Source organism: Oncorhynchus mykiss, chromosome 5, assembly GCF_013265735.2.
Source record: "Oncorhynchus mykiss isolate Arlee chromosome 5, USDA_OmykA_1.1, whole genome shotgun sequence".
NCBI lineage: Eukaryota > Metazoa > Chordata > Actinopteri > Salmoniformes > Salmonidae > Oncorhynchus > Oncorhynchus mykiss.
The window spans coordinates 28779533-28805157 of record NC_048569.1 but is presented as its reverse complement, the minus strand read 5'-3'; the positions used below and the strand labels follow the sequence as shown (position 1 = coordinate 28805157).

At 44.0% G+C, this 25625-nt stretch overlaps 3 protein-coding genes across 11 annotated transcripts in view; 1 reads left to right on the top strand and 2 right to left on the bottom strand.

The window, feature by feature from the left end:
* Positions 1–446: 446 nt before the first annotated feature.
* On the bottom strand, positions 447–8710 carry LOC110523556 (MAM domain-containing protein 2). Its single transcript, XM_021602354.2, has 14 exons — positions 8401–8710; positions 8184–8294; positions 5964–6259; positions 5319–5403; positions 4781–4915; positions 4118–4401; positions 3866–3959; positions 3546–3692; positions 3023–3288; positions 1871–1967; positions 1613–1768; positions 1248–1501; positions 991–1075; positions 447–879 (listed from the first exon to the last, which is right to left on the bottom strand). The coding sequence occupies exons 1-14, from the start codon at positions 8429–8431 to the stop codon at positions 827–829; spliced, it is 2094 nt and encodes a 697-aa protein (XP_021458029.2). The 5' UTR covers positions 8432–8710; the 3' UTR covers positions 447–826.
* Positions 8711–13107: 4397 nt separating this feature from the next.
* Positions 13108–24696, top strand: apba1b (amyloid beta (A4) precursor protein-binding, family A, member 1b). 4 transcript variants are annotated; one of them, XM_021602352.2, is made up of 13 exons: positions 13108–13540; positions 17323–19306; positions 19666–19857; positions 20568–20607; positions 20781–20926; positions 21419–21451; positions 21581–21664; positions 21901–22113; positions 22265–22444; positions 22721–22933; positions 23214–23333; positions 23439–23579; positions 23756–24696. In XM_021602352.2, the coding sequence occupies exons 2-13, from the start codon at positions 17396–17398 to the stop codon at positions 23825–23827; spliced, it is 3345 nt and encodes a 1114-aa protein (XP_021458027.2). In that variant the 5' UTR covers positions 13108–13540; positions 17323–17395; the 3' UTR covers positions 23828–24696. The 4 variants fall into 4 exon arrangements, with proteins under 4 accessions (XP_021458027.2, XP_021458026.2, XP_036833106.1 ...); XM_021602351.2 differs by having other exon boundaries at positions 21898–22113; XM_036977211.1 differs by lacking the exon at positions 23214–23333 and having other exon boundaries at positions 21898–22113.
* Positions 24427–25625, bottom strand: part of LOC110523554 (tight junction protein ZO-2) — a 43271-nt gene continuing 42072 nt past the window's right edge. For 5 of the 6 annotated variants that reach the window (XM_021602350.2, XM_036977208.1, XM_036977207.1 and 2 more), the window contains one exon: positions 24427–25503. In XM_021602350.2, the coding sequence (XP_021458025.2) occupies positions 25338–25503 (166 nt within the window). In that variant the 3' untranslated portion in view covers positions 24427–25337. The remainder of the gene's footprint in view (positions 25504–25625) is intronic. The other variant, XM_021602348.2, reaches the window with a different exon arrangement.

Below are 25625 nucleotides of genomic sequence, written 5' to 3'. Positions count from 1 at the left end.
TCATGCCTACAGCAAAGATAGTTTATTACAGTAATGAAGTATGTCTGCCAGATAGTGTCAGTCATATACAGTAAGAGGTGCACCAATACCAAATATTCTTAAAATATTAGCTATAGTTCCAGAAAATATGTGCCACTACTCTTGTAGACCTTTAAAATGAAGACAAAGTCATAAGACAAAGGCATGCTTTGTTATTGCTGCTCATGTTGTGTTGCTACCATGTTGTTGGCATGTTGTGTTGCTACCATGCTGTGTTGTCATGTGTTGCTGTATGCTATGTTGTTTTATTAGGTCTCTCTTTATGTAGTGTTGTCTCTTTTGTCATGATGTGTGTTTTGTCCTATATTTATATTTTATTTAAAAAAATGTTTATCCTAGCCCCTGTCCTTTTGCCTTTTGGTAGGCCATCATTGTAATACCGAATGTGTTCTTAACTGACTTGCCTAACTGACAAGGACACACATGTTGAATAAGCATCCCTCTTTATTTCAGCATTAATCTAATGCATATTATTTTGAATACAACACAGCCTCTATTACTGGGAAAATGTTGACTGACTACTACCAATTTCTCTACAAAGAGCAAGTAGGGTCAGGTGTGACTGATAATTAAAAACGTGTACAGTGATATAATTTGATTGGTTGTAAATGCAGAATCTCTTTTACTCAATTCAAGGCATTTTTTGTATGACCTCAATATGTGCAAAACGATTCAGTGCTATTAGTACAGTTGCAAAAATAAAATGTTTGTGTACATTTTTGTCCGTATGTGCAACATAGTATTGATGCATGCATCTTATTCAGCACTCTTCCTGTCCTCTGCTCCTTCACTCAATGTCATTTGAGTTTCCTGGGGAATGGGTCATTTTGACTTCAATATCTGTGGATGAAAAATAAAATGAGCCATGAGTTAAAAGATTGCACAAAGCAAAACAATTCAACACAATCCTTGTTTGTAGAGGTTGTATAACATTAATCGAGCAACAGATACCTGGGCATGGTCCACTTTCAAACACAATGTCATCGATGGCTATGTCACTCCTTATTGAGGAACCCCTGATGGCCTCAAAAACAACCTAGAACAATAGGAGAAAAAGGACAACAAATGTAATGCTCAGTAAAGAAAGTATTTAGCCTGAGCACATGTGAATAAGACTGGGTGCTTTAATTCTTCAAATCGTTGCCTGAATATATTGTTGTAATTTGGGGGTGGTGTGTGGAGGAGAAGTGACGTTTTTCACCACTTGCCTGATGCTGTTGGTCACTCTGGTATTCCACAGTTGCTTTCAGCCAGGTGATGCTCTGCTCTCCAGTGTGTTTCCATAGCAACACATCCTTTCCATCCTGTCTCAGATGGATGCTAAGCTCACCTGTGCCTGAGCCGTACATCTGGTAGAAGAAACGTAGGCACTGAGGACCACTGGACCCCCTCAGAGGACTGGAGAGTAACCGGGCATTCTGACCAGGCAGCATGTTAGATGCCTCAATGTGCATGTAGTACCCTAACAGAGTTTCACAGGGTCAAATTCCAACTATCACAGTATAACATGGAAACAGACTACAATGTCACAATTACTCTTTTTAAGGAATGTTATAGGGCATTGGATACTCACCGACTCCTGTGGTGTGATCCCCCTTCGGCCCGGTGTAGGAGGTAGGGGTAGGTCCTCTCACCAGTACCCAGTCACCCTTATCATCCTCCTTGTCTTGAATATACCCACAGTGACCCATCTCAAAGTTACAATGCCCAGGGACAGACAGGAGTAAACCTGCAGATGGACACCCAAAATGACTCTCAAGGGACAATGTGTTTATCATAGAGACACTATAACTCCCAGAGATCCTGTGGGCATCAGTGAGGATGAAGTTACCTGCTGTAAGATCACAGTCCCCGAGGCTCACACTGATGTCATCCAGAGCAACTGAACCACAGTCCCAGAAGTTTGTACATGTGCTGACAAACACCACCTGGACAGCAGGAGCAATTAGCAAACTTTTTGCAGGAGCAAAGCCTTCAACAACATACATTCTCAGAGGATATAGCTTCTGAAAAAATTTAACTGCATAATGCATTTGCAGACAGAGTTACACCTATTTACAGTAATTAACTGTGATAGGGTAATGTTTAGATTTTGAACAAATAATGCTTGTTTTATCAGGGCAAAAGAGTTTACAAAGAAAATCCAGTGAGGAGAATCTCTGACTACTGACTTCGGCATCCTGTTTCATTTTATGTCAAACGTATTAAACCTGGTCGTCTAACTGCTGCTGCTTACAAAGCTGGAGCCAAACCAAAGGACTGAGAATTAAAAAGATATGTCAAAGATATGAGCTATGTAAGGCTGAACAAACTTCAAAGCCCCCAACACAACAGTTTCAGTTACATATAAAACATTATAGGCAGGGCATACACAGGATATCAATTGTGACGAGGAAGGAAAACAACTGACGAACTAAAGAGGGAATTAACCCTCTACTGGAGTTACTTAACCCTCTACTGGGGTTACTTAACCCTCTACTGGGGTTACTTAACCCTCTACTGGGGTTACTTAACCCTCTACTGGGGTTGCTTAACCCTCTATGGCACATCATTGCCATCAGGCATTATTTTGAAATTCATGACAATATGTGATATCATGTCTCCAAAAGTTCCAATGAGATGCAGAAGTTGGTATGATGTATGAATTGGGGCAGGGGCCTTCTTTCAGGAAGCAGAGCGATGTGAGTGCATGGTGTGAGCAATGCATTTATTTCATTATTTTGCATGTTTAAATAGAGAGAACTTGACAATAAAAAATATGTCCTTGTGTAGGGACCTCTAAATGATGCTAATTTAGAGGTCCCTACACAAGGACATATGTTTTATTGTCATATGCTATTTGATAGTTTTTGAACATACTGATATTCACAGGCAATGGACACATTCTATCAGTGAAAGTAGGGGGGGGGGGGGGGGGGGGGTTATATATTTTTTAAACCAAAATGTGTGCATTAGAGGGTTAATATATTTTAATACATTTTACCTTTGCAGCCTGTGGACTCTGGAAGGTGATGTCCGTTGCTATCCAGACACCTCTGGACTTGTCGTTCTGGGTCCATATCCTGTCCTGTATGATTCCACTCTGACCCTGAAGGTAAACGGTGAGCGCCTGGTCTGTCTGTAGGAATCCACGGAGAGAGTAGTGGAACCTCAGACAGTACTTCATGTTGCCGGGCAGAGGAGGCCCGAGCAGGCGGCTAATATAGCCAGCACGTGGACTCAGCCGAGAGTGAGCTAGAAGAAAGGACCCTGTGGGGAGAGAAAGAACTCTTAATATTGTCTTTGGCAGCTCTGTTTCCTGTCTATCGTTTTGCCATGGAACATTTTCACTTTGCACCAGGCACTGGTCTTTCTGACACTTAAAACGCTTCAGGTTTTTACCAAAGTCAAATTGAATGCATTGCAAATGGTCAGCAGGAGCAGCTAGAGAAACAATCTGTTGTTTACTCATTGCTTCTTGTATCTTTGTGTGATCTTTGTGTGATCAACATTGTATAATTTCTGACCTGCCCCTGTTGTGTGGTCCCCAGTCCTGTAGATGTTGGGCTTGACTGACACTCTCTTCCATGGGGATCTTTCCATCTGATCCTGGGTGTAGTGGCAGAAACCCACCTCAAAGTCACAGTTGGCGATGGAGGGATCAAATGTTGGCTCTGTAGCACAGATGGGACACATTAGGACGCTGCAGCCAAATACTCTTTAACATAATGCTTTTCTCCTCTTTTACCTTTCAACTCCATTCATATCAGTCATGAGAGTTAATGTAAAGTCAAATGTAAATCTACTGTGTGATGGAAACAGGAGGAGAGAGACCAAACAGACCCACCTGTCTCTGCACTACAGAACTCAGGAGAGAAGGCGATATCATCGAGTGCCACGTGACCCCCTCTGGGGCTGTTGAAGGTGACTTCAAACACCACCTGTAGAGAGCCGGTGTACACATACAATCACACTCATCGAACATCCGCAGATCAGGCAAACACATGAAGAAGTGAACATGCTGCTCACTGTACTCAGTATTCAATCAGAATGTAAATCCAATGTGCACTCCTTGTGAAAACATCTGCACCCCACTGACCTGCAGAGGGAAAGGGGCCTTGATGTCCACCTGCACAGGTATCCACTCCAAGGTGGTAGCAGTCCAGTCATTAAGGCTCTGGTCCTCTGGGTCTGCTCTCCACAGCTCCTGGTACTGGCCTGCCTGGTCCCTGGTGTAGACAGAGAACAGGTTCCCTCGCTCCTCACCCCGCTGGTACTGGAAGCTTAGGCAGCCCGACATGGGCACCGTTGTCATAGCGGACACCAGTTTGGCTACCTCCTGGAATGTCTTGGCGTGCACAGAATCCACATACATGTAGTGACCTGGGAGGGCAATGGCAGCTTTGATTTTCAACTTGAAGCCATTATGGATGATACCAACCAAACTCCCTAGATTCTATTGTCCATTGTACTACCTCAAGCTACAATATTTTGGCATTCTGCTGCCATATGAAAAAAAATATATATATATTGTGAACTTAGCAGGAGGCCAGTTGAGTGTCCCCTGCTGAACGTACGAAATGCCCTTGTTCTGTTGAGTGTTAATACTTTATTGAGTTATTTGTTTTGGTTCTTGTTCATTTTGACTGTGTCATTTGCTTGTGGCCTGTGTTGAGCAGTGGTATATTCTTTTTGAGTGTTGAGCTGCGATATCTGCTATACATCTACTAGCATTTAAATGTGTGAGTTGCTAAGGCTTCACCTGCTCCGTTGTGCGTGTGGACGTAAGGTATGTTGCTCTGAGTGTCCCGGGCAGCTCCTCCTCCCCTGTACCAGTTGACATTGGTGTTCCACTGGTTTCTGTAGCCACAAAGGTGCGACTCCTCGTAGTCACACTCTTGAGACAACAGGACAGTAAACCATTAATACAACGCTTCCCTGTGAGGAAGCGGACCGAGGGGCCTCTCTCATTAAAACCTTCTTGTTATATTTTATTATAGTAAATAGAGCAAGTTAAACAGGCAGATGATAAAAGGAGTAAAAGAGGAAAGCACATACATTATATATCATTAACATTTCATATACACTAGATCAAATATAAATGTGACTATTGTAATGTTATTGTCACATAATGAACATGTTTTGTTGGATGAAAAGTGATACGGAATCAGTCATTGTGTTGTCATTGCGCACGCGCGTGTGTGTGCATTCATGCGTACCTGTGTGTTTGTGCATGATATCAGTCACTTTCAAAGTCTTACAAATCTCAAGGGTATATGATATGGGTGTGACTCACTGACCTAAGCAGTATCCAGGGTTGATGCGTATCTCAAAGATGGCCACACTACTACCTTTGCTCTCACCAGGTCTGCCGTCAATGGCAATCTGATGGGAAACAGATGTTCAGTAATAGCCCTCAATAGGTAATGAATGAGGAGGGGATATGGAGGTATTGGACAGTATGTCTGTGCCCCATTATGTTGGGTGGGAATGTACGACATATAGACTATACCACCATAGGCTAATGGTACAGTTCCCAGCTCCCAGGTGAGTGTTGCTAAGGCAGGTCCCCCCAGGCAGGTTGAAGGTCAAGTGCATGGTTAGTTACTGTAATGCTCGTGCCTGACTGCCTGTGTGCAGTGCATGTTTCTATCATGCTCCCTTATTTCTATCAAACCAGTCAGGTTGAGTGCAGCAGGAAGCACCATTAAGATGTCACATGCAAAACATAGCAGCAGTTATCAGACCAGACCTGAGATTGAGCAGCAGATACAGTACATGCATGTAATTTCATGTTTGGACTTATCAATGTTTATCTTTTGGGGGGGTCTTTAGAATATTTTCCAGGCCACATTCCTCCACCTAAGTATGGCAGTGTTTATATTAGCCCATACATTTTAACAGTGTGTATGTGCCTCCCATGTTCCTGAGGGTGTGTTGTTTACCCTGTACGGCTCGGTGCTGTTCTGGAGGTCAATGCTGGAGATGAGCCAGCTGTCGGAGGCCGTCTGGGTGCTCCACAGGGCCCGGTCGAAGCTCTCGCCCTCTCTGCGCTGTTGGACCTGTAGAAAGCCCGACCCGGAAAGTTGGTACACCAGCCTCAGACAGCTCCAGTCCTCCTGCTCCATGGATGGGCCCAGCAGAACTGCCCTGCCCTCCCCCTCTGACCTCTCCTCTCCCTCCGACCTCTCATCCTGCCCATCCTGGTCCTCTAGGCCTGGGTCCACTGAGATGAAAGACCCTGAGAACAGAGAAACAGTTTGAATAGAGGTTCTATGAAAAGAGCAAGAGAGGAAGAGAGTATAACAGGACCTACTTAATCCATTGTCATTAGGCTTTTTTTCTAAGGATGCCTAGGGTGACAGTGGCAGGGAAGGATGGATGAAAAAGGAAGAGAGGAAACAGATGATGAAGATGAAGGAGGGTGGACGGTCTGCCACAACAGGACACAAGTAATAGACAAAAACAGGAAGAGACACATTCTTCTTACAGTTTAAATATAGTAGTCCCCGTCTTAAGGCAAACATAATGATTACATATAGTAGTTGTCATAAAAAATCAAATCTGCATTCTTATGTGTCCTTTGATCATTCTGGGATATAATAGTACTACTAAGTACCAAATCTGAGAGCGTTGAATGCCTAAATCTGTTATTTCACTGTTTCCAGATGTGTGCTGGAAACACAGTCCAGATGGCTCTCTCTCCCCACTTTCTCTCCATCAGAGCAACAACTGCATAAACCACATCAACAAGTACAACAACTAGTACAGCTAGGCCTACCACAGACACCACTACAGACACTACTACAGACACTACTACAGACACTACTACAGGCACTACTACAGACACTACTACAGGCACTACTACAGACACTACTACAGACACTACCACATATACTACTGCAGACACTACTACAGACACCACTACAGACACTACTACAGACACTACTACAGACACTACCACAGACACTACCACATATACTACTACAGACACTACCACAGACACTACCACATATACTACCACAGACACCACTACAGACACTACTACAGACACTACTACAGACACTACTACAGGCACTACTACAGACACTACTACAGACACTACCACATATACTACTGCAGACACTACTACAGACACCACTACAGACACTACTACAGACACTACTACAGACACTACCACATATACTACCACAGACACCACTACAGACACTACTACAGACACTACTACAGACACTACTACAGGCACTACTACAGGCACTACTACAGACACTACTACAGGCACTACTACAGACACTACTACAGACACTACCACATATACTACTGCAGACACTACTACAGACACCACTACAGACACTACTACAGACACTACTACAGACACTACCACAGACACTACCACATATACTACCACAGACACCACTACAGACACTACTACAGACACTACTACAGACACTAGTACAGGCACTACTACAGACACTACTACAGACACTACTACAGACACTACCACATACACTACCACAGACACTACCACATATACTACTACAGACACTACTACAGACACTACCACATACACTACCACAGACACTACCACATATACTACTGCAGACACTACTACAGACACCACTACAGACACTACTACAGACACTACTACAGACACTACCACAGACACTACCACATATACTACTGCAGACACTACTACAGACACCACTACAGACACTACTACAGACACTACCACAGACACAACTACAGACACTACCACAGACACCACTACAGACACCACCACAGACACTACTACAGACACTACCACAGACACCACTAAAGACACTACTACAGACACTACCACAGACACTACCACAGACACTACTAGAAACTTAAAATCCTTGTAATAAGCCCCTATCATCTCTGCTGTATAGAAGAGAGGACAGTCTTCTCATGTTTTCAATAAGCAACAAGTTGCCATATATTTCAAGCACTTTAAGGGGGATAACCCACAGGGCACATGCTGGTTGAATCAACGTAGTTTCCATGTAATTTCAATCAAATTTAGTTGAACCAATGTGGAATAGACGTTGAATTGATGTCTGTGTGCAGTGGGAAGCTACTGTATTATAGGCACTTGTCAGTGTTATTAAAGGGGATAGTCTTCAACCTTTTTCAAAGTCTCCTACCATCTTTGTTGAGCGTCCAGCTTAAAAAGTTTGGGTCTGACGTGTATCCACAGGTGCTGGACTCAAAGCTACAGGAGCCTGGCAAATGCTGGATCTGGGCTTGGACTGTGGCTGGAAGAAGAGAGAAGATGGATGAATCATACAGACACTAAAACAAGCACCACTGCATGTATAAAAACATGCACATATTCACTGTAGATTTGTTTTCTATACTCACCAAACAGGGTGAAGAGGTAGAATGGAAGCATTGCAGTCTTAAATTTTAAAAAAAATCCAAAAACAGGAGACAAGCGGAAGTACCTTCAAACTAATGCACGAGCGATTGTGTGTCCCAACCAAAATCAAAGCCAGCTCGAGGTCCACACTGTCAGTATTTCTCTGTCTGGTCCTGTGTGTCTGTGTCTGTGTCTGTCAATCAATATCAATATCTCAAGCTCACAAACTGCCAGCACACTGTACAGTCTCAGATAAGAAGACTCTGTCCAGACAGCAGTGCTGTGAGGAGGAGAGAGAGAGGGAGGGAAGGAAGGAGGGAGACTCTGGTAATAATCTGAACCAGACTCTTACAGAGCTCCAGAACTCTCTCTCACTTCCCTCACCTCAGATTCCCCAAGATTTTGTCTTCATTTACATTGTGGGAAGGAGCCTTTGAGGTATACTGCTTTTGTATTTATACTGAACAAAAACATAAATGCAACACTTTCAAAGATTTTACTTTTACAATTCATAGAAACAAATCAATCAATTTAAATAAATTCATTAGGCCCTAATCTATTGATTTCACATGACTGGGCAGGAGCGCAGAAATGGGTGGGCCTGGGAGGTCATAGGCCCACCCACTTGGGAGCCAGGCCCAGCCAATAACAATGTGTTTTTCCCCACAAAAGTGCTTTATCACAGACAGAAATACTCCTCAGCACCACCCCTCCTCAGAGGATCCCGCAGGCGAAGAAGCCGGATGTGGAGATCCTGAGCTGGCATGGTTACACGTGGTCTGTGGTTGTGAGGCCGGGTGGATGTTCTGGCAAATTCTCTAAAACGATGTTGCAGGCGGCTTATTGTAGAGAAATTAACATTTAATTCTCTGGCAACAGCTCTGTTGGACATTCCTGCAGTCAGCATGCCAGTTGCATGTTCCCTCAAGATTTGAGACATCTGTGGCATTGTGTTGTGTCAAAAATGCACATTTTAGTGTGGCCTATTATTGTCCCAAGCACAAGGTGCACATGTGCAATTATCATGCTGTTTAATCAGCTTCTTGATATGCCACACCTGTCAGGTGGCTGGATTATCTTGGCAAAGGAGAAATGTAAACAAATGTGTGCACCACATTTGAGAGAAATAAGCTTTTTGTGTGAATGGAACATTTCTGGGATCTTTTATTTCAGCTCATGAAACTTTACATGTTGCGTTTATATTTTTGTTCAGTATAATGGCAATTCTTTTTATTTTCTATTTTTTATTTGTGTCTAATAATGCTGGTCATCACTGCAATTGTATTGATGAATAACAAAAAATCGGTGTGTTTACCCCAGGGTATTTCTTGACCAGTCAGTCCCCAAGTAACCTGGACTCCAGCTGTTCTTGGCTGGGTTCTCCAGAACGTTAATCACTGGCTCTCAGTTCACAAGAATATGATGTTCAGTTATGGCTCGCAACTTGTCTACAGGAAACAAAATAATAATAATACAAAACACAAAAAATGTCAGCAAGTAAGACATGCTACCAATAAAAGCTGAAACGTTTGTAAGCTGCAATTCCTTTTGCCTGGCCGGTCTGTGATGCATGTTGTAGGTTTGTGTACATGTCCATGACATGCAAAAATGAACATCACGAACTAGACCTTAATTCCTTGCTGTTAAAACACACACACACACACACACGGAAACTTTGTAGCTGAAAAAGTGGCCTGATTGGAAGGAATTATGTGTAAAAAGTATCCGAAGTAAATCACAAGAGGACAGCCAGCTTTAGAGTGGCTTTTATAATAAGATGGTTCTCTGTTATATTTTGTCATCTTCTTCAGAACTGAAGCAAATTAATGTCAGAGGGAGGTAAAAGTAAACAGGCTTCAGGGTGATGGATTGTGCAGAGAGGGTCTGATGCTAGTCATAAGACACATGTTATCCCACATTTGTTCTCCATATGTACTTTAACTGCCTGGTCTGTCTTTCCCTCTTTCATGAAGGTGCAGGGAAATGCTATGAGAGAAAAACAGATGGAGTCCATTCTGGGTGAAATATTACAGTATATACACTTGATAATGTGAAGGAGGGCCAGACTTGAGCAATCAATCCATTTCATTTGCTAAGAGAGAAGAGTGGGGTCATTTCTAATGTAAGGCCAAGCATTGAGAGAACTGAACCAGCATGCTACACAGAAATCCATTTTTACGGAAACTACCCCAATCGTCATGAAATGCCAATCAACAAAAACAGTATAAATAACAGCATGCCATTTCTCAAGCACCTTGGGACAATGGTTTCATTAACACCCACGTGTGGTTTAAAAATACGACATCTGTAGCCTAGTTTGGGTCCACACAGTGCATTTGTGTGTAAGCTGATACCCTGACGTGTTCTGTTCAGAATGTGGCAAGGTGCCAGAGGACTGGTCCTTCTGGGCCCCACCTATCCGCGGGGTCTGCCCAGCCCAGATGGATAATAGCTAGTCCCCCCTTTCCCCCCTTTCAGAACAATCATCAACGACAGAATCCCAAAATCATTTGTCTCTCAACCAGAAGTTACCAGTGTGAGTTTGTATGAACTCCCTGTTTTTGAACTGCACCAAAGATCATCAAAGTAATAATATTATTACTGTAATAATGCAAGAGATAGGACATTAACCTTTAATATATATTCAAATGTCACACATTGCTTATGGGAGTGGACTGTTATGGAAATGGTTTAAGCCATGCAGTATATATTCTATAAACACAGGAGATACCATGTGGTTGGTCAACTCATATCAGAAGATTAAGAACAGTTCAGCTATTGGACAGTGCCACCTGCAGCCCAGCCCAGGCAATACTACACCATCCATCCCTTGCTTTCTTCAGTGTAGTTTAAGCCTGGAAAAAGGCTACTGCATGAACAATTCTGGAGGTATTGCATGTGGCCCATGGGTTTTGCGTGACAACACTGTAATGAGCCTGATCAAACATTTATGAATGGTATTTTCAGAGATGGGTTTTAAGCATGCTCTTAGCCAGTCAGAGACTGTAACGTTCTTTGCTTCACGGAAACATGGGTCTGTAGTGACACCTCTAGCACTGAGAAGCAGTGCCTTAGACCGATGTGCCACTCGGAAGCCCAAGTTTCCATCTAACCATTCATGCAGATGAATTACCTGACACATGAAAAAAGTGATGACTGGGCTGAAAAACATGAAATGCCTGGACAGTTGTATAAATGCCGACAGACAATTTGTTCGTTTGACATGGTGGGATAATCTTGTGTCGGTAAAATGAACGATGTGAGAAATGATGGTGGAAATGCCTTTATGAGCAAATATTGATATAATAATGATTATTATTATCCATTATTTTACCAGGTTAGTTGACTGAGAACACGTTCTCATTTACAGCAACGACTGTAATAGTTACAGGGGAGAGGAGGGGGATGAATGAGCCAATTGTAAACTGAGGATTATTATAACCATCACATCAAAGCAAATTTGGAGTCACACGACATGATATGTTGTGTGGTCCTCCCACTACGATTCAGAAAACAATGCAATTTATTAGGCTACAGATTCTCATTTACAGCTTTTTTTTTGATGAACTTCACAGGGGGGTGAATATGCAAGATGATGAGCTTGATGCTCCTCTCCAATAAATATTGAGGGTCTTCTGATGCTGTCTGGTCAAAAAGAGTATGATGTTGTTGCCTCCCTTGAATTTGTTTTACAATTAAATAATAACCAATCAGCTGAGTGAGCACACATTTCAATGGTCCTGGCACACCCCCCCAAAAATAGTGTCAAGGGAAGGCAGTTTGGATTTGGCTTCACACTAATCACATCATATCAAAAGCCTAACATATCAAAAGCCTAAGCCTAAAATATTATTGTTGCATCTCATTGTTTTTCTCCTCCAGTGGCTAGCTAGGTAGCTAAAATGGTCCCTTTCCTAAATTAGCCATGGATGGAGATAGGGATTTGGACTTGTGGTTTGACTTAATTCTCAGTACTGGCCAATGATTATAATGGCGATTCTGATCCAACCATTATTTCATACATTGTGCCCTTTGCCTGAGAGGATGGAAGTTCAATATGTAGCTAATGTAGAAGGCTAATGTTAACTTGCAGGCTCATCGTTGCCCATCAAAGGAAGTTAGGCTAGCGATCAAGCCTTTTAGCCAGGTAGCGTAGGACAACAAAAACGAAAAGTGTGTACTGTATGACAGAGTGATAGACCGTTTAGGCAACATGAAAGAGAGGAGGATGGCATTGGTGTTTCTCTACAGTTAGGGTGAGTCAGCATGTTTTTCGGCACGCACACATACACACACACAGAAATCAGTGGCATGGACAGCCACACCATATTTTGCTTGAAACATGAAACACAGATGTGGTTGAATTTATTCTGCTACTGTGTCTTCTTAATGTCTCTCAGCCTTAGCCCTAAATATCACAGTGTCAAGGCATATGAACTAACAGGTTATAGAGCAAACATACAATGATCACAACACATAGGTTGTAATATGGCACATTTTTCCTGGCTTGGGAAGCCAGTGATTTTACCCACACACTGCTACTGGGGGAGGGGTGGTGATCAAAGATTGGATACCATTACCATGGTTACTACTCACATCAGTATCTTCAGTCACATGTTGTCACGGTAACGACAGCTCTGTTACGGTGAAGAGAGTCATGTGACTGAGGTGGGAGTGCGTTCTAGGGAATAATGTTCTCCCTAGATAACGTAGCCCACAGCCTATATATAGCCTAGTATATTCTGATAAGAGCAGGGAGAGAGTGTCCTTGAATAGCTTGTTTTGTGTGGTTGACAACGTGGTGTGGATATTTTGCTTAGTTTACACAGGTGTTTCTCAGACCCAGGGGTAGAATTGGCGGGCTCTGATATCTCACTGTGCTCACGAAAAAGTGGTGCAGAGCACACAGCAGTGTTGCCTACGAAGAGGCGGAATACGGCGGGTGCAGCTCCGTAAATATTATGTTGAAACACAGCAGTCTTTTAAAGGCGCTTTGTGCGTCGGTAATCCGCTCTGATGTCACGATCAGGAGGAGTTGACCGCTCAGGCCTAATCCATGCAAATTGTCTGAAGGTACAGAGGGACCAGCAAAAATGGTGAAACGAATTGTTACGCGACCAACCCATTCATACTGACGAACAGGTAAGATTATATTTATCATCCAGCATATAGGGCAACGATTAACATGACAGCGACTGGCATGTCGACCGCATTCCGTCGGTAGTATATAGAATGGAATGGAATGAATGAAGGTAGCCGGTTGCGCCGATTATTTGACCACGAAAAGCAGCTGGCAGATGGATAATTTCATTAGATGTGTCACATTGTACAGCCTTTCATCGTCGTCGGACATTCAGACAGGTGCCTGTTTTTTAAATATGACGACAGTCCATTCGTAGTGCAGTTGTCAATAACAAAAATGTATTATTCAACCACAGGATCGAGCGCATAAATTGCTTGCTTTCCTTTTGGGCTGTGACACAGGATGACAGAATCGGGAAAGCGCTTTCTCATCCCATAGAATAGTGACTGTTCTGTCCGGACTCCGGACATATCGCGGTTGAAAAGCCACTTTATTGCACATAGGCCTATAACTAATACTGAACAAAATATGAACGTAACATGCAACAATTTCAAATATTTTACTGAGTTACAGTTCATATAAGGAAGTCAGTAAATTGAAATAAATGCATGAGGCCCTAATCTATGGATTTCACATGACTGTGCAGGAGCGCAGCAATGGGTGGGCCTGGCTCCCCAGTGGGTGGGCCTATGCCCTCCCAGGCCCACTCATTGCTGCGCTCCTACACAGTCAGCAATCATAATGAGGTTTTCGCCACAAAGGGGCTTTATTACAGACATAAATACTCCTCAATTTCCTCACGTTCAGGCATCTTTTTAAAAATGTCCTGCCTGCGGCCATGAAACGTGGGACTTGGATAAGCTTTAGTCAGTCATCACACCACCTTGCTTATACATTAATCCCATCCTGCTGAAACAACAAACATGTCATCAAAATGTAACCAGTAGACCTATTGATGCTACATGTAAACACTGTTTTAACATTGGCCTTGTCTCGTGTGTGTGTGTGTGTGTTTGTGTGTGTGTTAGGCTAGTGTAAAATCAGTGAGTTAATGGCTTGGTTAATCCCCTCCCTGGGGCTTTCACTGGAGCCCTGACAGATGGACGAGCAGTACACAGGTCACAGCTCCCTCCGTCGGCCCGGCTGCCTGGCCCATGTTGCCCACAGCCAGACCATCTGTGACCCGGGCACTGCCCCCCAGGTGCCCGCCCAGTCAGCAGCACCAAGCACCGGGGAAAGGGCATAAATCAAACATATCATCTGCACTCTGTCCTCCTCTCTGTCTGTTTCTGCCTGCACTAAGATTACTTTTCATCCTGAGGTTCTGCATTAACCTCTGCCCCTAGTCTCCACTCAGCTATCCAGCCGTTATTAAATCTGTACATTCTCTGCTTTCTGTATCCATCCAATTTGCATTTGAGCTACTCTCATTAATTCATAAAGTATAGAAGCCTATAGCTCTTAAAACTACAGAATACTGTACCTGCAAAATTGTGAAAGCTAATCCTACAGTGCCTTGCGAAAGTATTCGGCCCCCTTGAACTTTGCGATCTTTTGCCACATTTCAGGCTTCAAACATAAAGATATAAAACTGTATTTTTTTGTGAAGAATCAACAACAAGTGGGACACAATCATGAAGTGGAACGACATTTATTGGATATTTCAAACTTTTTTAACAAATCAAAAACTGAAAAATTGGGCGTGCAAAATTATTCAGCGCCCTTAAGTTAATACTTTGTAGCGCCACCTTTTGCTGCGATTACAGCTGTAAGTCGCTTGGGGTATGTCTCTATCAGTTTTGCACATCGAGAGACTGAAATGTTTTCCCATTCCTCCTTGCAAAACAGCTCGAGCTCAGTGAGGTTGGATGGAGAGCATTTGTGAACAGCAGTTTTCAGTTCTTTCCACAGATTCTCGATTGGATTCAGGTCTGGACTTTGACTTGGCCATTCTAACACCTGGATATGTTTATTTTTGAACCATTCCATTGTAGATTTTGCTTTATGTTTTGGATCATTGTCTTGTTGGAAGACAAATCTCCGTCCCAGTCTCAGGTCTTTTGCAGACTCCATCAGGTTTTCTTCCAGAATGGTCCTGTATTTGGCTCCATCCATCTTCCCATCAATTTTAACCATCTTCCCTGTCCCTGCTGAAGAAAAGCAGGCCCAAACCATGATGCTGCCACCACCATGTTTGACAGTGGGGATGGTGTGTTCAGCTGTGTTGCTTTTACGCCAAACATAACGTTTTGCATTGTTGCCAAAAAGTTCAATTTTGGTTTCATCTGACTAGAGCACCTTCTTCCACATGTTTGGTGTGTCTCCCAGGTGGCTTGTGGCAAACTTTAAATGACACTTTTTATGGATATCTTTAAGAAATGGCTTTCTTCTTGCCACTCTTCCATAAAGGCCAGATTTGTGCAATATACGACTGATTGTTGTCCTATGGACAGAGTCTCCCACCTCAGCTGTAGATCTCTGCAGTTCATCCAGAGCGATCATGGGCCTCTTGGCTGCATCTCTGATCAGTCTTCTCCTTGTATGAGCTGAAAGTTTAGAGGGACGGCCAGGTCTTGGTAGATTTGCAGTGGTCTGATACTCCTTCCATTTCAATATTATCGCTTGCACAGTGCTCCTTGGGATGTTTAAAGCTTGGGAAATCTTTTTGTATCCAAATCCGGCTTTAAACTTCTTCACAACAGTATCTCGGACCTGCCTGGTGTGTTCCTTGTTCTTCATGATGCTCTCTGCGCTTTTAACAGACCTCTGAGATTATCACAGTGCAGGTGCATTTATACGGAGACTTGATTACACACAGGTGGATTGTATTTATCATCATTAGTCATTTAGGTCAACATTGGATCATTCAGAGATCCTCACTGAACTTCTGGAGAGAGTTTGCTGCACTGAAAGTAAAGGGGCTGAATAATTTTGCACGCCCAATATTTCAGTTTTTGACTTGTTAAAAAAGTTTGAAATATCCAATAAATGTCGTTCCACTTCATGATTGTGTCCCACTTGTTGTTGATTCTTCACAAAAAAATACAGTTTTATATCTTTATGTTTGAAGCCTGAAATGTGGCAAAAGGTCGCAAAGTTCAAGGGGGCCGAATACTTTCGCAAGGCACTGTATACTATACTTTGAAATCAATATACTGCTGCTGAGTATACTGCATAATCTATCCAGAGTCCAGACATCAATATTCTGTACATTGAGCATACAGTTCAGGATTCAGCCCAGCCTCCTCTCTTTCAGGTCGGTGGTGTTGGGGCTTTGTCCTTCCTACTCTTTAATGCCAGCTGCTGTGCTGTGGTGGTGTGGTGTGGTGCTGCTGCTGGGGCAGGGAGAATATACCTGAGATTAAACACACCCAGATGAATCGGATGAGATTTGGTTTTTCCCTGGAGAATAGGGAGACCTGCAGCTTCTTATCTGTCAGTGTACATTCTGTGTCTGTGTCTGTGTCTGTGTTTGTGTGTGTGTCTGTGTCTCTCTCTGTGTGTGTGTGTGTGTGTGTGTGTGTGTGTGTGTGTGTGTGTGTGTGTGTGTGTGTGTGTGTGTGTGTGTGTGTGTGTGTGTTGTACTATGTAGATGTGTGTGCTATTGGCAAATCTCAATCTCAATATTTTTATTTGACCGAAATTGAGGATAGAATTTACATTAAAATGGATTTTGGGTGAGTGAGACATACTTCATAACCACAGTGGTGCTCTATCACTCTATCACTCAAAACACAATCCCATTCTCCTGTTTGTAGACATGCCTTCCTGACCCTGCTGTTTCATCCAGACCCCTGAACTATGATCTATCTGTTCTCATGAATTTCCTGTCTCCCTTCAGGCAGTGCTGTGAGTGGTGTTTCTTTGGAGACGGAAGGACCATGTTCTATATGTAAAAAGATTACAGCAGAGTGATGATCCACAAGCAGCAGGGGGAGCGGCTAGGTGATGCTGTGGGGGAGGAGCAGAAGTCTCCAGCTGCTCCCAGAAACAGGCATCCCAATGGCACAGCAGGAGGAGGCGGGGGAGAGGGTGTCCCTGTCCGGAGAAGTTGGAGACCCTGCCAAATGCTCGGTCAGGACGGGCAGGAACCTTATCTTCATCACCACCACCATCATCATCCCTCTATTCCGCACCAAGGTTCGGGCCGCGGCCCCCCACGGCACCATAGGCGTTCACCCTCAGGGCAGGGCCTGTCCAGGCAGGGGGAGGGAGTGGCTATGGAGCCTCCTCGCCACACCCAGCCGCCCCGCCCTGGCGTGGCCCGCTACCGCCGCCAGGGGGAGCCCAGGGTCAGAGTTCACAGACAGAGACAGCCGGCGAGAGACATCCAAGAGATCCACGACCCGCCGATTCCACATCATTGGTCATCTGACGCTTCTCTGACTGAGCAGAGTGACATGACTGGTCCAGCAACAATGAAGCAGCAGCACCTCATGCACTCCCCTCAACCCCACCACACACAGGACAGTGGAGCACCTGACCTTAATGCTGGTACTCTTACGCCAACACACCACACACCATGTCCCCCTGCACCTGATATACCCCCTCAAGAGCTGCTACCACCCCTTACCAACAGAGATTCTCCCCAGCCTCAGGAGGATGAGGAGAAGGAGGAGGAAGGGTGCAGCTCATCCATAACTCAGTATGTTAGTGCTCAGAGTGGATTTGACATCCAGACAGACCTAGAGTGGAACCAGGAGCAGGGGGGCCATGGAGAAGGGGACCTAAAAGAGACGAGTCTTGGAGAAGAGGACAAAAGAGAGAGGGATTTGGGAGAGGACAACCAGGAAGATGGAACAAATGGCCACTGTTCTGACACTGATAGTGCTGCCTCTCTAAGCATGGAGGCTCCGTCCCTGAGCCCACCTCCTCGCCAATCACCACCTACCTCTCCATCTCCATTCTCGCCCCCTCCACTTCAGTCTGAGCTCTCGGACCAATGTAGTGATGAGTTTAGCCCAAGCCCCACTCACGACACTGACATAATGCCTGACGATGAGAGCTGCACTGATTCTCCACTGTCCCATTCCGAATCTTTCACCTTTACAGACTCGTATCCAAAGACCTATGCAGAATTTTATTATGAGTCCTACCCACAGTCAGAATCTATCACAGAATCCTACACAGAGCCCTACGCAAAATCTTACCCCCAGTCTTTCCCCGAACCCTTGAAATTAATTAATTATCCAGACTTAGATAGAGAGCTCCACATGAGATCTGAGGCCGACCTTGATGAGCCATATGCAGAACCCTACCCAGAGCCCTATAGTTGTAGACAGAGGGAGCATGTTTATAAGGGAGCTACAGACACTGAGCCACCCACTAATCCACAACCACATGCCTCCTGGCCACGTAGGGAGGTAGGGTTACCACAGACCAGCCCCCCTTGGCAGGGTCGCTCAGTTGGCGCAAGACTGCACCACTACGATGACACTACGTCTGATGGGGAGGGTGACAGCCTTAAAGAAAGCTCCAGCTCTCAAAGCCTGGGGCCACCTCCCAGGTACGTGCAGGGTGAAACCCAGGCAGAGTATCCCAGCTCTGGGCAGCCTAGTTCAGGCAAGTTACAGGATGAGCAGGCCAGGATGGAGCTCAGGCTTCCAGCGGAAGGCCTTTCAGAGGACAGTGTCAGAGGATTAGGGAATGCCATTTCTCTGGCCATCAGGGACATCCGAGAGGCCATAGAGGAGGTGAAGACTAAGACGGTGAGATCGCCCTACACTCCTGACCAGCCCACAGAGCCTGTGTGGGTGATGAGACAGGAAGTCAGTCCTACTGAAGAGGAGTATTCCCCACAGCAGCCACCGGGAGGCAACGTGAGTGTGAGTATGAGGCAGCTCTGGATCACTATGGAAATCATTGGTTTGAAGTGTTTACATAGTTGTTTACATATTTGTTTGAAGTGTTTACATAGTTAAGTTGCATCATTGATAATAGTGAACAACTCTATGGGTGTGTGAGAATGGGGTCTGGCCAGGTGTGATATAGTTGTTTGTGTGATGTCGTTTGTATGTGTATGTTTTGTATTGTTTAAAATAAAATCTTACAACAAAAAAATTATAGTGAACAACTCAGTGGCAATAATGTTATTTACTCTGATCTGTTTAAATGTGCCACCAGAAAACATCAATAATATCATTAACTGAAGTTTTCTATATGTATTTCTTAATCTTTCCTACAGCCTGTCTCTCAGTCACCTTCACACTATACCCAAGTTCCAGCTCGCGACACAGTCCCATCCCCAGCCCAAGTTCTGGCGCAAGTCCCAGAGCCCATCTGTCCTGTGAGGGCAGAGTCCTCCAGAACACACCAGGTACAGCACAGGGAGCATAGAGAGCAGAAGGAACCGCCTCGGCCTCCATCGATTGAGGAGGTAAGTGACTGCCGTGCACTGTTTCAAATGCGGTTGACGTTTTATCATGAGTCTTGTACTGGAGGCAGAACCGAGCGATTTCTCCTTAGGCCAGCTGCAAAGTCAAAATTGGCTATATTGTAAAAAGTCATGAGAACAAAAATCACTTTTTGTTCTTAATTTAAGGTTGAAGGGATACTTTGGGATGTTGGCAATGAGGCCCTTTATCTACTTCCCCAGAGTTAGATGAACTCGTGGATACCATTTTTATGTCTCTGTGTGCAGTTTGAAGGAAGTTGCTAACTAGCGCTAGTGCAATTTCGAAGCAGAATTAGCGCAATGGCTGCAAGTCTGTGTGCTCTCAGATACCCATAGACTTCCAGTCATCGAGCTAATTCTGCTTCGTACTGGACACAGAGACATAAAAATGGTATCCACGAGTTCATCTGACTCTGGGGAAGTAGATTAAAGGCTTCATTGCCAAAATCCCAAAGTATCCCTTTAAGGTTGGACATTGGGGTTAGCAGTGTGGTTAAGGTTAGGGTTAGGTTTAAATCAGATTTTATGACTTTGTGGCTGTGCCAGCTAGTGACCACTCTGCAGAGCTGCCTCTACATGATTCATGATGAACACACTACTCTGAAAAGAGATGACTGAGGTTTAAGGAAGTTCTATTCTATAGTTACTGTCAACACCATTACTGATGTATAACAGTAATATTCCAATTTCAGATCCGGAGGAGTATGCCCTTCTTTCCCTCATATGTGGAAGGTGAGTGTCTCAGTTCTTGGAGACAAAGCTTTGCTGTGGTATAAAGGAATTCAAATGACATTATGGAACAAGTCAGGAGCAGTGGTATGTTTTCACTCAAATCTGATGTACAGACATTGTAATTTCTGATGACTATTGATTGTACCCAGCCTCAATGACCGTCTTGTCTATAGTCCCAGGGCCATGTGACCCAGAGGACCTGATCGATGGCATCATCTTTGCAGCCAGCTACCTGGGCTCCACCCACCTGCTGTCAGAGAGGACACCCACTAAGAGTGCCCGCATGCAGCAGGCCCAGGAGGCTATGAGCCGTGTCAGGGTGAGAGTCACATGGGGGTCAAATCAACTAGGACCCAATTCTCTTCCCTAATTTTCCTTTTCCTTTTTCAATCTTTTAAATGACCACTAACAAGGAGGTAAGAATTTCATAGATAACAATTCTCATGTCCTTAGATTCATATAATTATGTGCATTACATTTTTACTGAATAGTTATTGATAGATCTGCCAAATAACATTATTTAATGTCCATAAACAAGCATTGAAGAATGCCAAGGCCATCTGTCAGTTAGTGTATGTTGTTAACACATGCAGTCTGTTTCTTGAGGGATGCTCATATCACATTGATAAAGGGGCAACTTTTGAGGATGTTTGCCTTATAACCTCTGGACCAGTAACTTTTGTCAGATGTGATAGACAGCTGACATCACACATGCCCCATCTTACTGTTCTTTACTAAGCACTATTTTTATCGCTCTCTCTGGTTCTCTATCTCTCTCTCGATCTATTGCTTTTGCTATTCCATACGGCAGACCGCCCAAAAGCAAGCTAAACACAGAAAGAAGGTACAGTGACATTGTTACGGCTGTTTGTCCTGTGTCTTTTTATTATTATAACTAAGTCTTGTCTGTTATTGTTGTGAATAAAGTCTCATGTTGTTTAAATGCGGCTCTCCTCTCTCCCTAAATGTGCAGACTGAGGATGAGGTTCCTTCCTCCACTGAAGTGGATCTCTTCATGTCTACACAGAGGATCAAAGTGCTGAACGCAGACACTCAGGTAAATACTGTATACTATTCACCTTTACATCGACTCAAGGATAGCAAACACTATGTTGCAGGTACCAAACAATCTATAATATTAGTAAATCCAACACTACAAGTTATCAAACTTACCTCTCACCAGTAGTCACTGCTACCACACACACCTAAACTACACCCACATACTATACTGCCAAACACCTCTCTTTCCCTCTGCAGCCACATAACCATGTCCTTATCCTGTGTTCCTAGCAGGAGTCCATGATGGACCTGCCCCTGAGGACCATCTCCTACATTGCTGACATAGGCAACATGGTGGTGCTGATGGCCAGGGGGAAGATGGTGCGCTCCAGGAGCGCTCAGGAAAACTTGAACCAAACCACTGACCACTCTGACCACACCAACAGCCCTGCCCGTGACGACCTTCCCCAGTACAGGATGGTCTGCCACGTGTTTGAGTCAGAGGATGTAAGTGTGTGTGTGTGTATGTGTGTGTTTACAAATTATCTGTTTGACTCAGACACAAGTGTGTCGATGTAGGAATTGTGTGACCAATGTGATATGTACATATTTTTGTATTCATCAGTCATGTATGATGCCTCTCCTTCTCTCTGTCCAGGCCCAGCTCATAGCCCAGTCCATTGGCCAGGCATTCAGTGTGGCATATCAGGAGTTCCTGCGGGCCAATGGAATCGACCCAGAGGACTTGAGTCAGAGGGAGTACAGCGACCTGCTCAACACTCAGGACATGTACAACGATGACCTCATCCACTTCTCCAAGTCAGAGAACTGCAGAGACGTGAGTCAACCACTAGGGGGCAGGCCAGTGTTGTGCTTGATTGATATGGGATTTTCGATCTATAGTGGATATGTCAATTACTTTTAATACAGTACGAGGTAGACCTATAATACACGCAACCTTTCTTGTTAATGTAACAAATAGATGCACAAATTTCATCCTTATTGCAGTCAGAAAGCTAACTAGAACCATGAAGGCATTCAAGTGAACATAGTTGCATTGACCATAATTGCGTAAGTAGTGGTATATCATACTGTTCTGTGTATCCTACCTCAGGTTAACATCGAGAAGCAGAAGGGAGAGATGCTGGGGGTGGTCATAGTGGAATCAGGCTGGGGCTCTATCCTGCCCACCGTCATCATTGCTAGCATGATGCATTCTGGGCCAGCAGAGAAGTCTGGTCGACTCAACATTGGTGACCAGATTATGACCATCAATGGAACAAGTCTGGTTGGACTGCCCCTCTCCACCTGCCAGAGTATCATTAAGGTCAGTGTTTTTCTTTCTCTTTTTGTGTTTCCTTAAGTCTTTTTCCACGGTATCCTCTCCCTTTCTGTGTCACTGGAGCCCAACTGGGCATTTCTGCTGAAAATCAGATACATGGTTGTCAACCTTAATCTAGTCTGCCCCTCTGCAAGCCAGCACACATTGAAAACAATTGACTGACTCCTTGACCAGGCAGTTCTGAAAGCATCTGCATGTCTTTCCCTCGTCTTGGCTGTTAACTCCTGTTACAATCCTCCCCTAAATATCCATCTCTACTCTCCAGGGTCTGAAGGCCCAGTGCAGGATCAAGTTGAACATCGTCAGGTGTCCCCCCGTCACCATGGTGCTGATCCGCAGACCAGACCTCAGATACCAGCTGGGCTTCAGCGTACAGAATGGGATTGTGGGTACCATGACAATAGAAACCAATACAGATGTCCCCTTATATTTTTTTTTACATAATTGTAGTTCTTTATCAGCCGTTTGTCCCTCTCTCCTCCCTCTACAGATCTGCAGCCTGATGAGGGGGGGCATTGCTGAGAGAGGGGGGGTCCGCGTCGGTCATCGCATCATTGAGATCAACAGCCAGAGTGTGGTGGCCACGCCTCATGAGAAGATTGTTGACATCCTGTCTAATGCAGTGGGAGAGGTATGAGAAGACACTTAACAGCTAGAATGTACTACAGTCCAGGGTTGAGTCAATCTATTTGAACTCAGACAATTAATTTCTGGGATTTTATTGAGTTGAGAACGGTAGGAAGCCTTATGTCCGGCTGTGTAGCATGTGTCTGATCATGCAACCTGTGTTGTTTCTTTGTGCTGCAGATCCACATGAAGACTATGCCTGCAGCCATGTACCGTCTGCTGACTGCCCAGGAACAGCCAGTCTACATCTGAAAATGCTGTCCACATTAAGAGGATTTACTTCCATTGTATTTAATTACATGCATTTATTTATTAACCATGTATTCATTGATTTTCACTCTCACTGAAATGCTTGAAATGTTTTTGTTCTTCCCCATTTCTCAGCACTGACTTGCCTTAATCTGAATCCATTTTCATTATACATATGAATGACAAGTGCATCGCTGAAGGCACAAATTAATTTACCAGTATAAATGTGATGCGTTTGATCAATAACCAAAGAACTGAATTTAATGTGCATATTTAAGAAAAACAACGAGCAAGGAATACATTTGGTCTTTCAGGGTCCTATGAATGTACTATAATACTACACATGCAAACAGTTGCCATGGGGGCATGGAAACCAAAATGTGAGCTTGCCATTGGACAAAACAACAAAAAAACAACACTTAAATTAAGGCTTGCATGTACAAATATGTAACTGCAACGCAAAGGCAATGTCCTTAGATGTTGCAGCTATGCTATAATTTGCACCGAGTTGAATAAACTCCCAGAAGCCATCCTGCTTGAGCCAGCATTAGAAATACACACAGCACTGTCACCTTTATTTATAGAATGAACTAAGACACAAGTGAAAGTTAAGTTATTTATTTGTGTATTTGTTTGAGAAAGTAAAACTCCCTACAGTCGATTTCAGCAGCCTGAGGAACATGAATAAAAAATAGTAGAGGAATACAGACATGTAGAGCAAAGCAACAGACATGTTAAAGACAGTAAGAGTCACTGGTAAAAAAAACAAAAACGTATATACTGTATATGCCATAAAAATGTGATCGTCTCAGGTTGTATGGATGCAGCTAATACAGAAGTAAACTGGCATGTTTTGCCCATCACCTCTGAGAGCCAAGTGTTGACTGCTTGTTTGTTCTTTCAGTGATCTGACACTGTTACACTTTCAGAGCTAAAGGCACTTTGTATGTGCTGATCTCTAGTATTTAAGGAGACAAAATGTCCAAGTGTAGAGTAAATCAAAAGGGTATACAATGCATGATTTAAAAGGATACAGGCTAGATTCTCCACCACTAGCAGACCATAGAGCAGCAGTAGACAAAATATTCTGTCCGTCCAAATACATTTCTATTAATGTAACAAAGAATGCGATGTATAACATGTATAAAGATAAATATATACACAAATGTAAGATTTACATTTCTTTTAAAAGACAGGGTACTCAGACTCCATTGGTCTGGGCAGATATGACTGAGGGGTTGAGGGTGAAGATCAAACACTACCCATCAGGGTACACATGAGGTTGGGAGGTTAAAAATGCAGATTCACCATCCACATAGTGAGGCAAACAAACAGTCAAGGTAAGGACACATACTTGGTTAGTGGTCACAAGGAACGGGATATATCCTCCTGCCACTAGGTCGGGCCAAAGATTCGGATAGGCAACCGTAACACTAGGCTGTTTGAGTGAGCACAGTGAGGGCCTCGCTGATTGGGTGAGAACGAAAGGGTGCGATAGGTGGGTCTGTCTGTCCTACAGCTCAGTGTCTTTGTATTTCTGGGGGTTACTGTAGTAGCCTCGTCTGGTCTGGTCAGCCAGCTGTCTGCGGTACTCTTCCTCATCATCGTCGAAATGACCCCTGCTCTCAGAGTACGGTGGCCTGGAGGATGGGGTCTGGGGCTCCGGGTTGGAGCTGGAGCTTGACACAGGAGAGCGAGAGAGAGACATTTTCATGAATTCTGATTGTTATGCATCAAGTCTGTAAAAAAAACATTAACACATCCTGAACCCAACCTATGACAGGCAGTGGAAAGTTCAGTA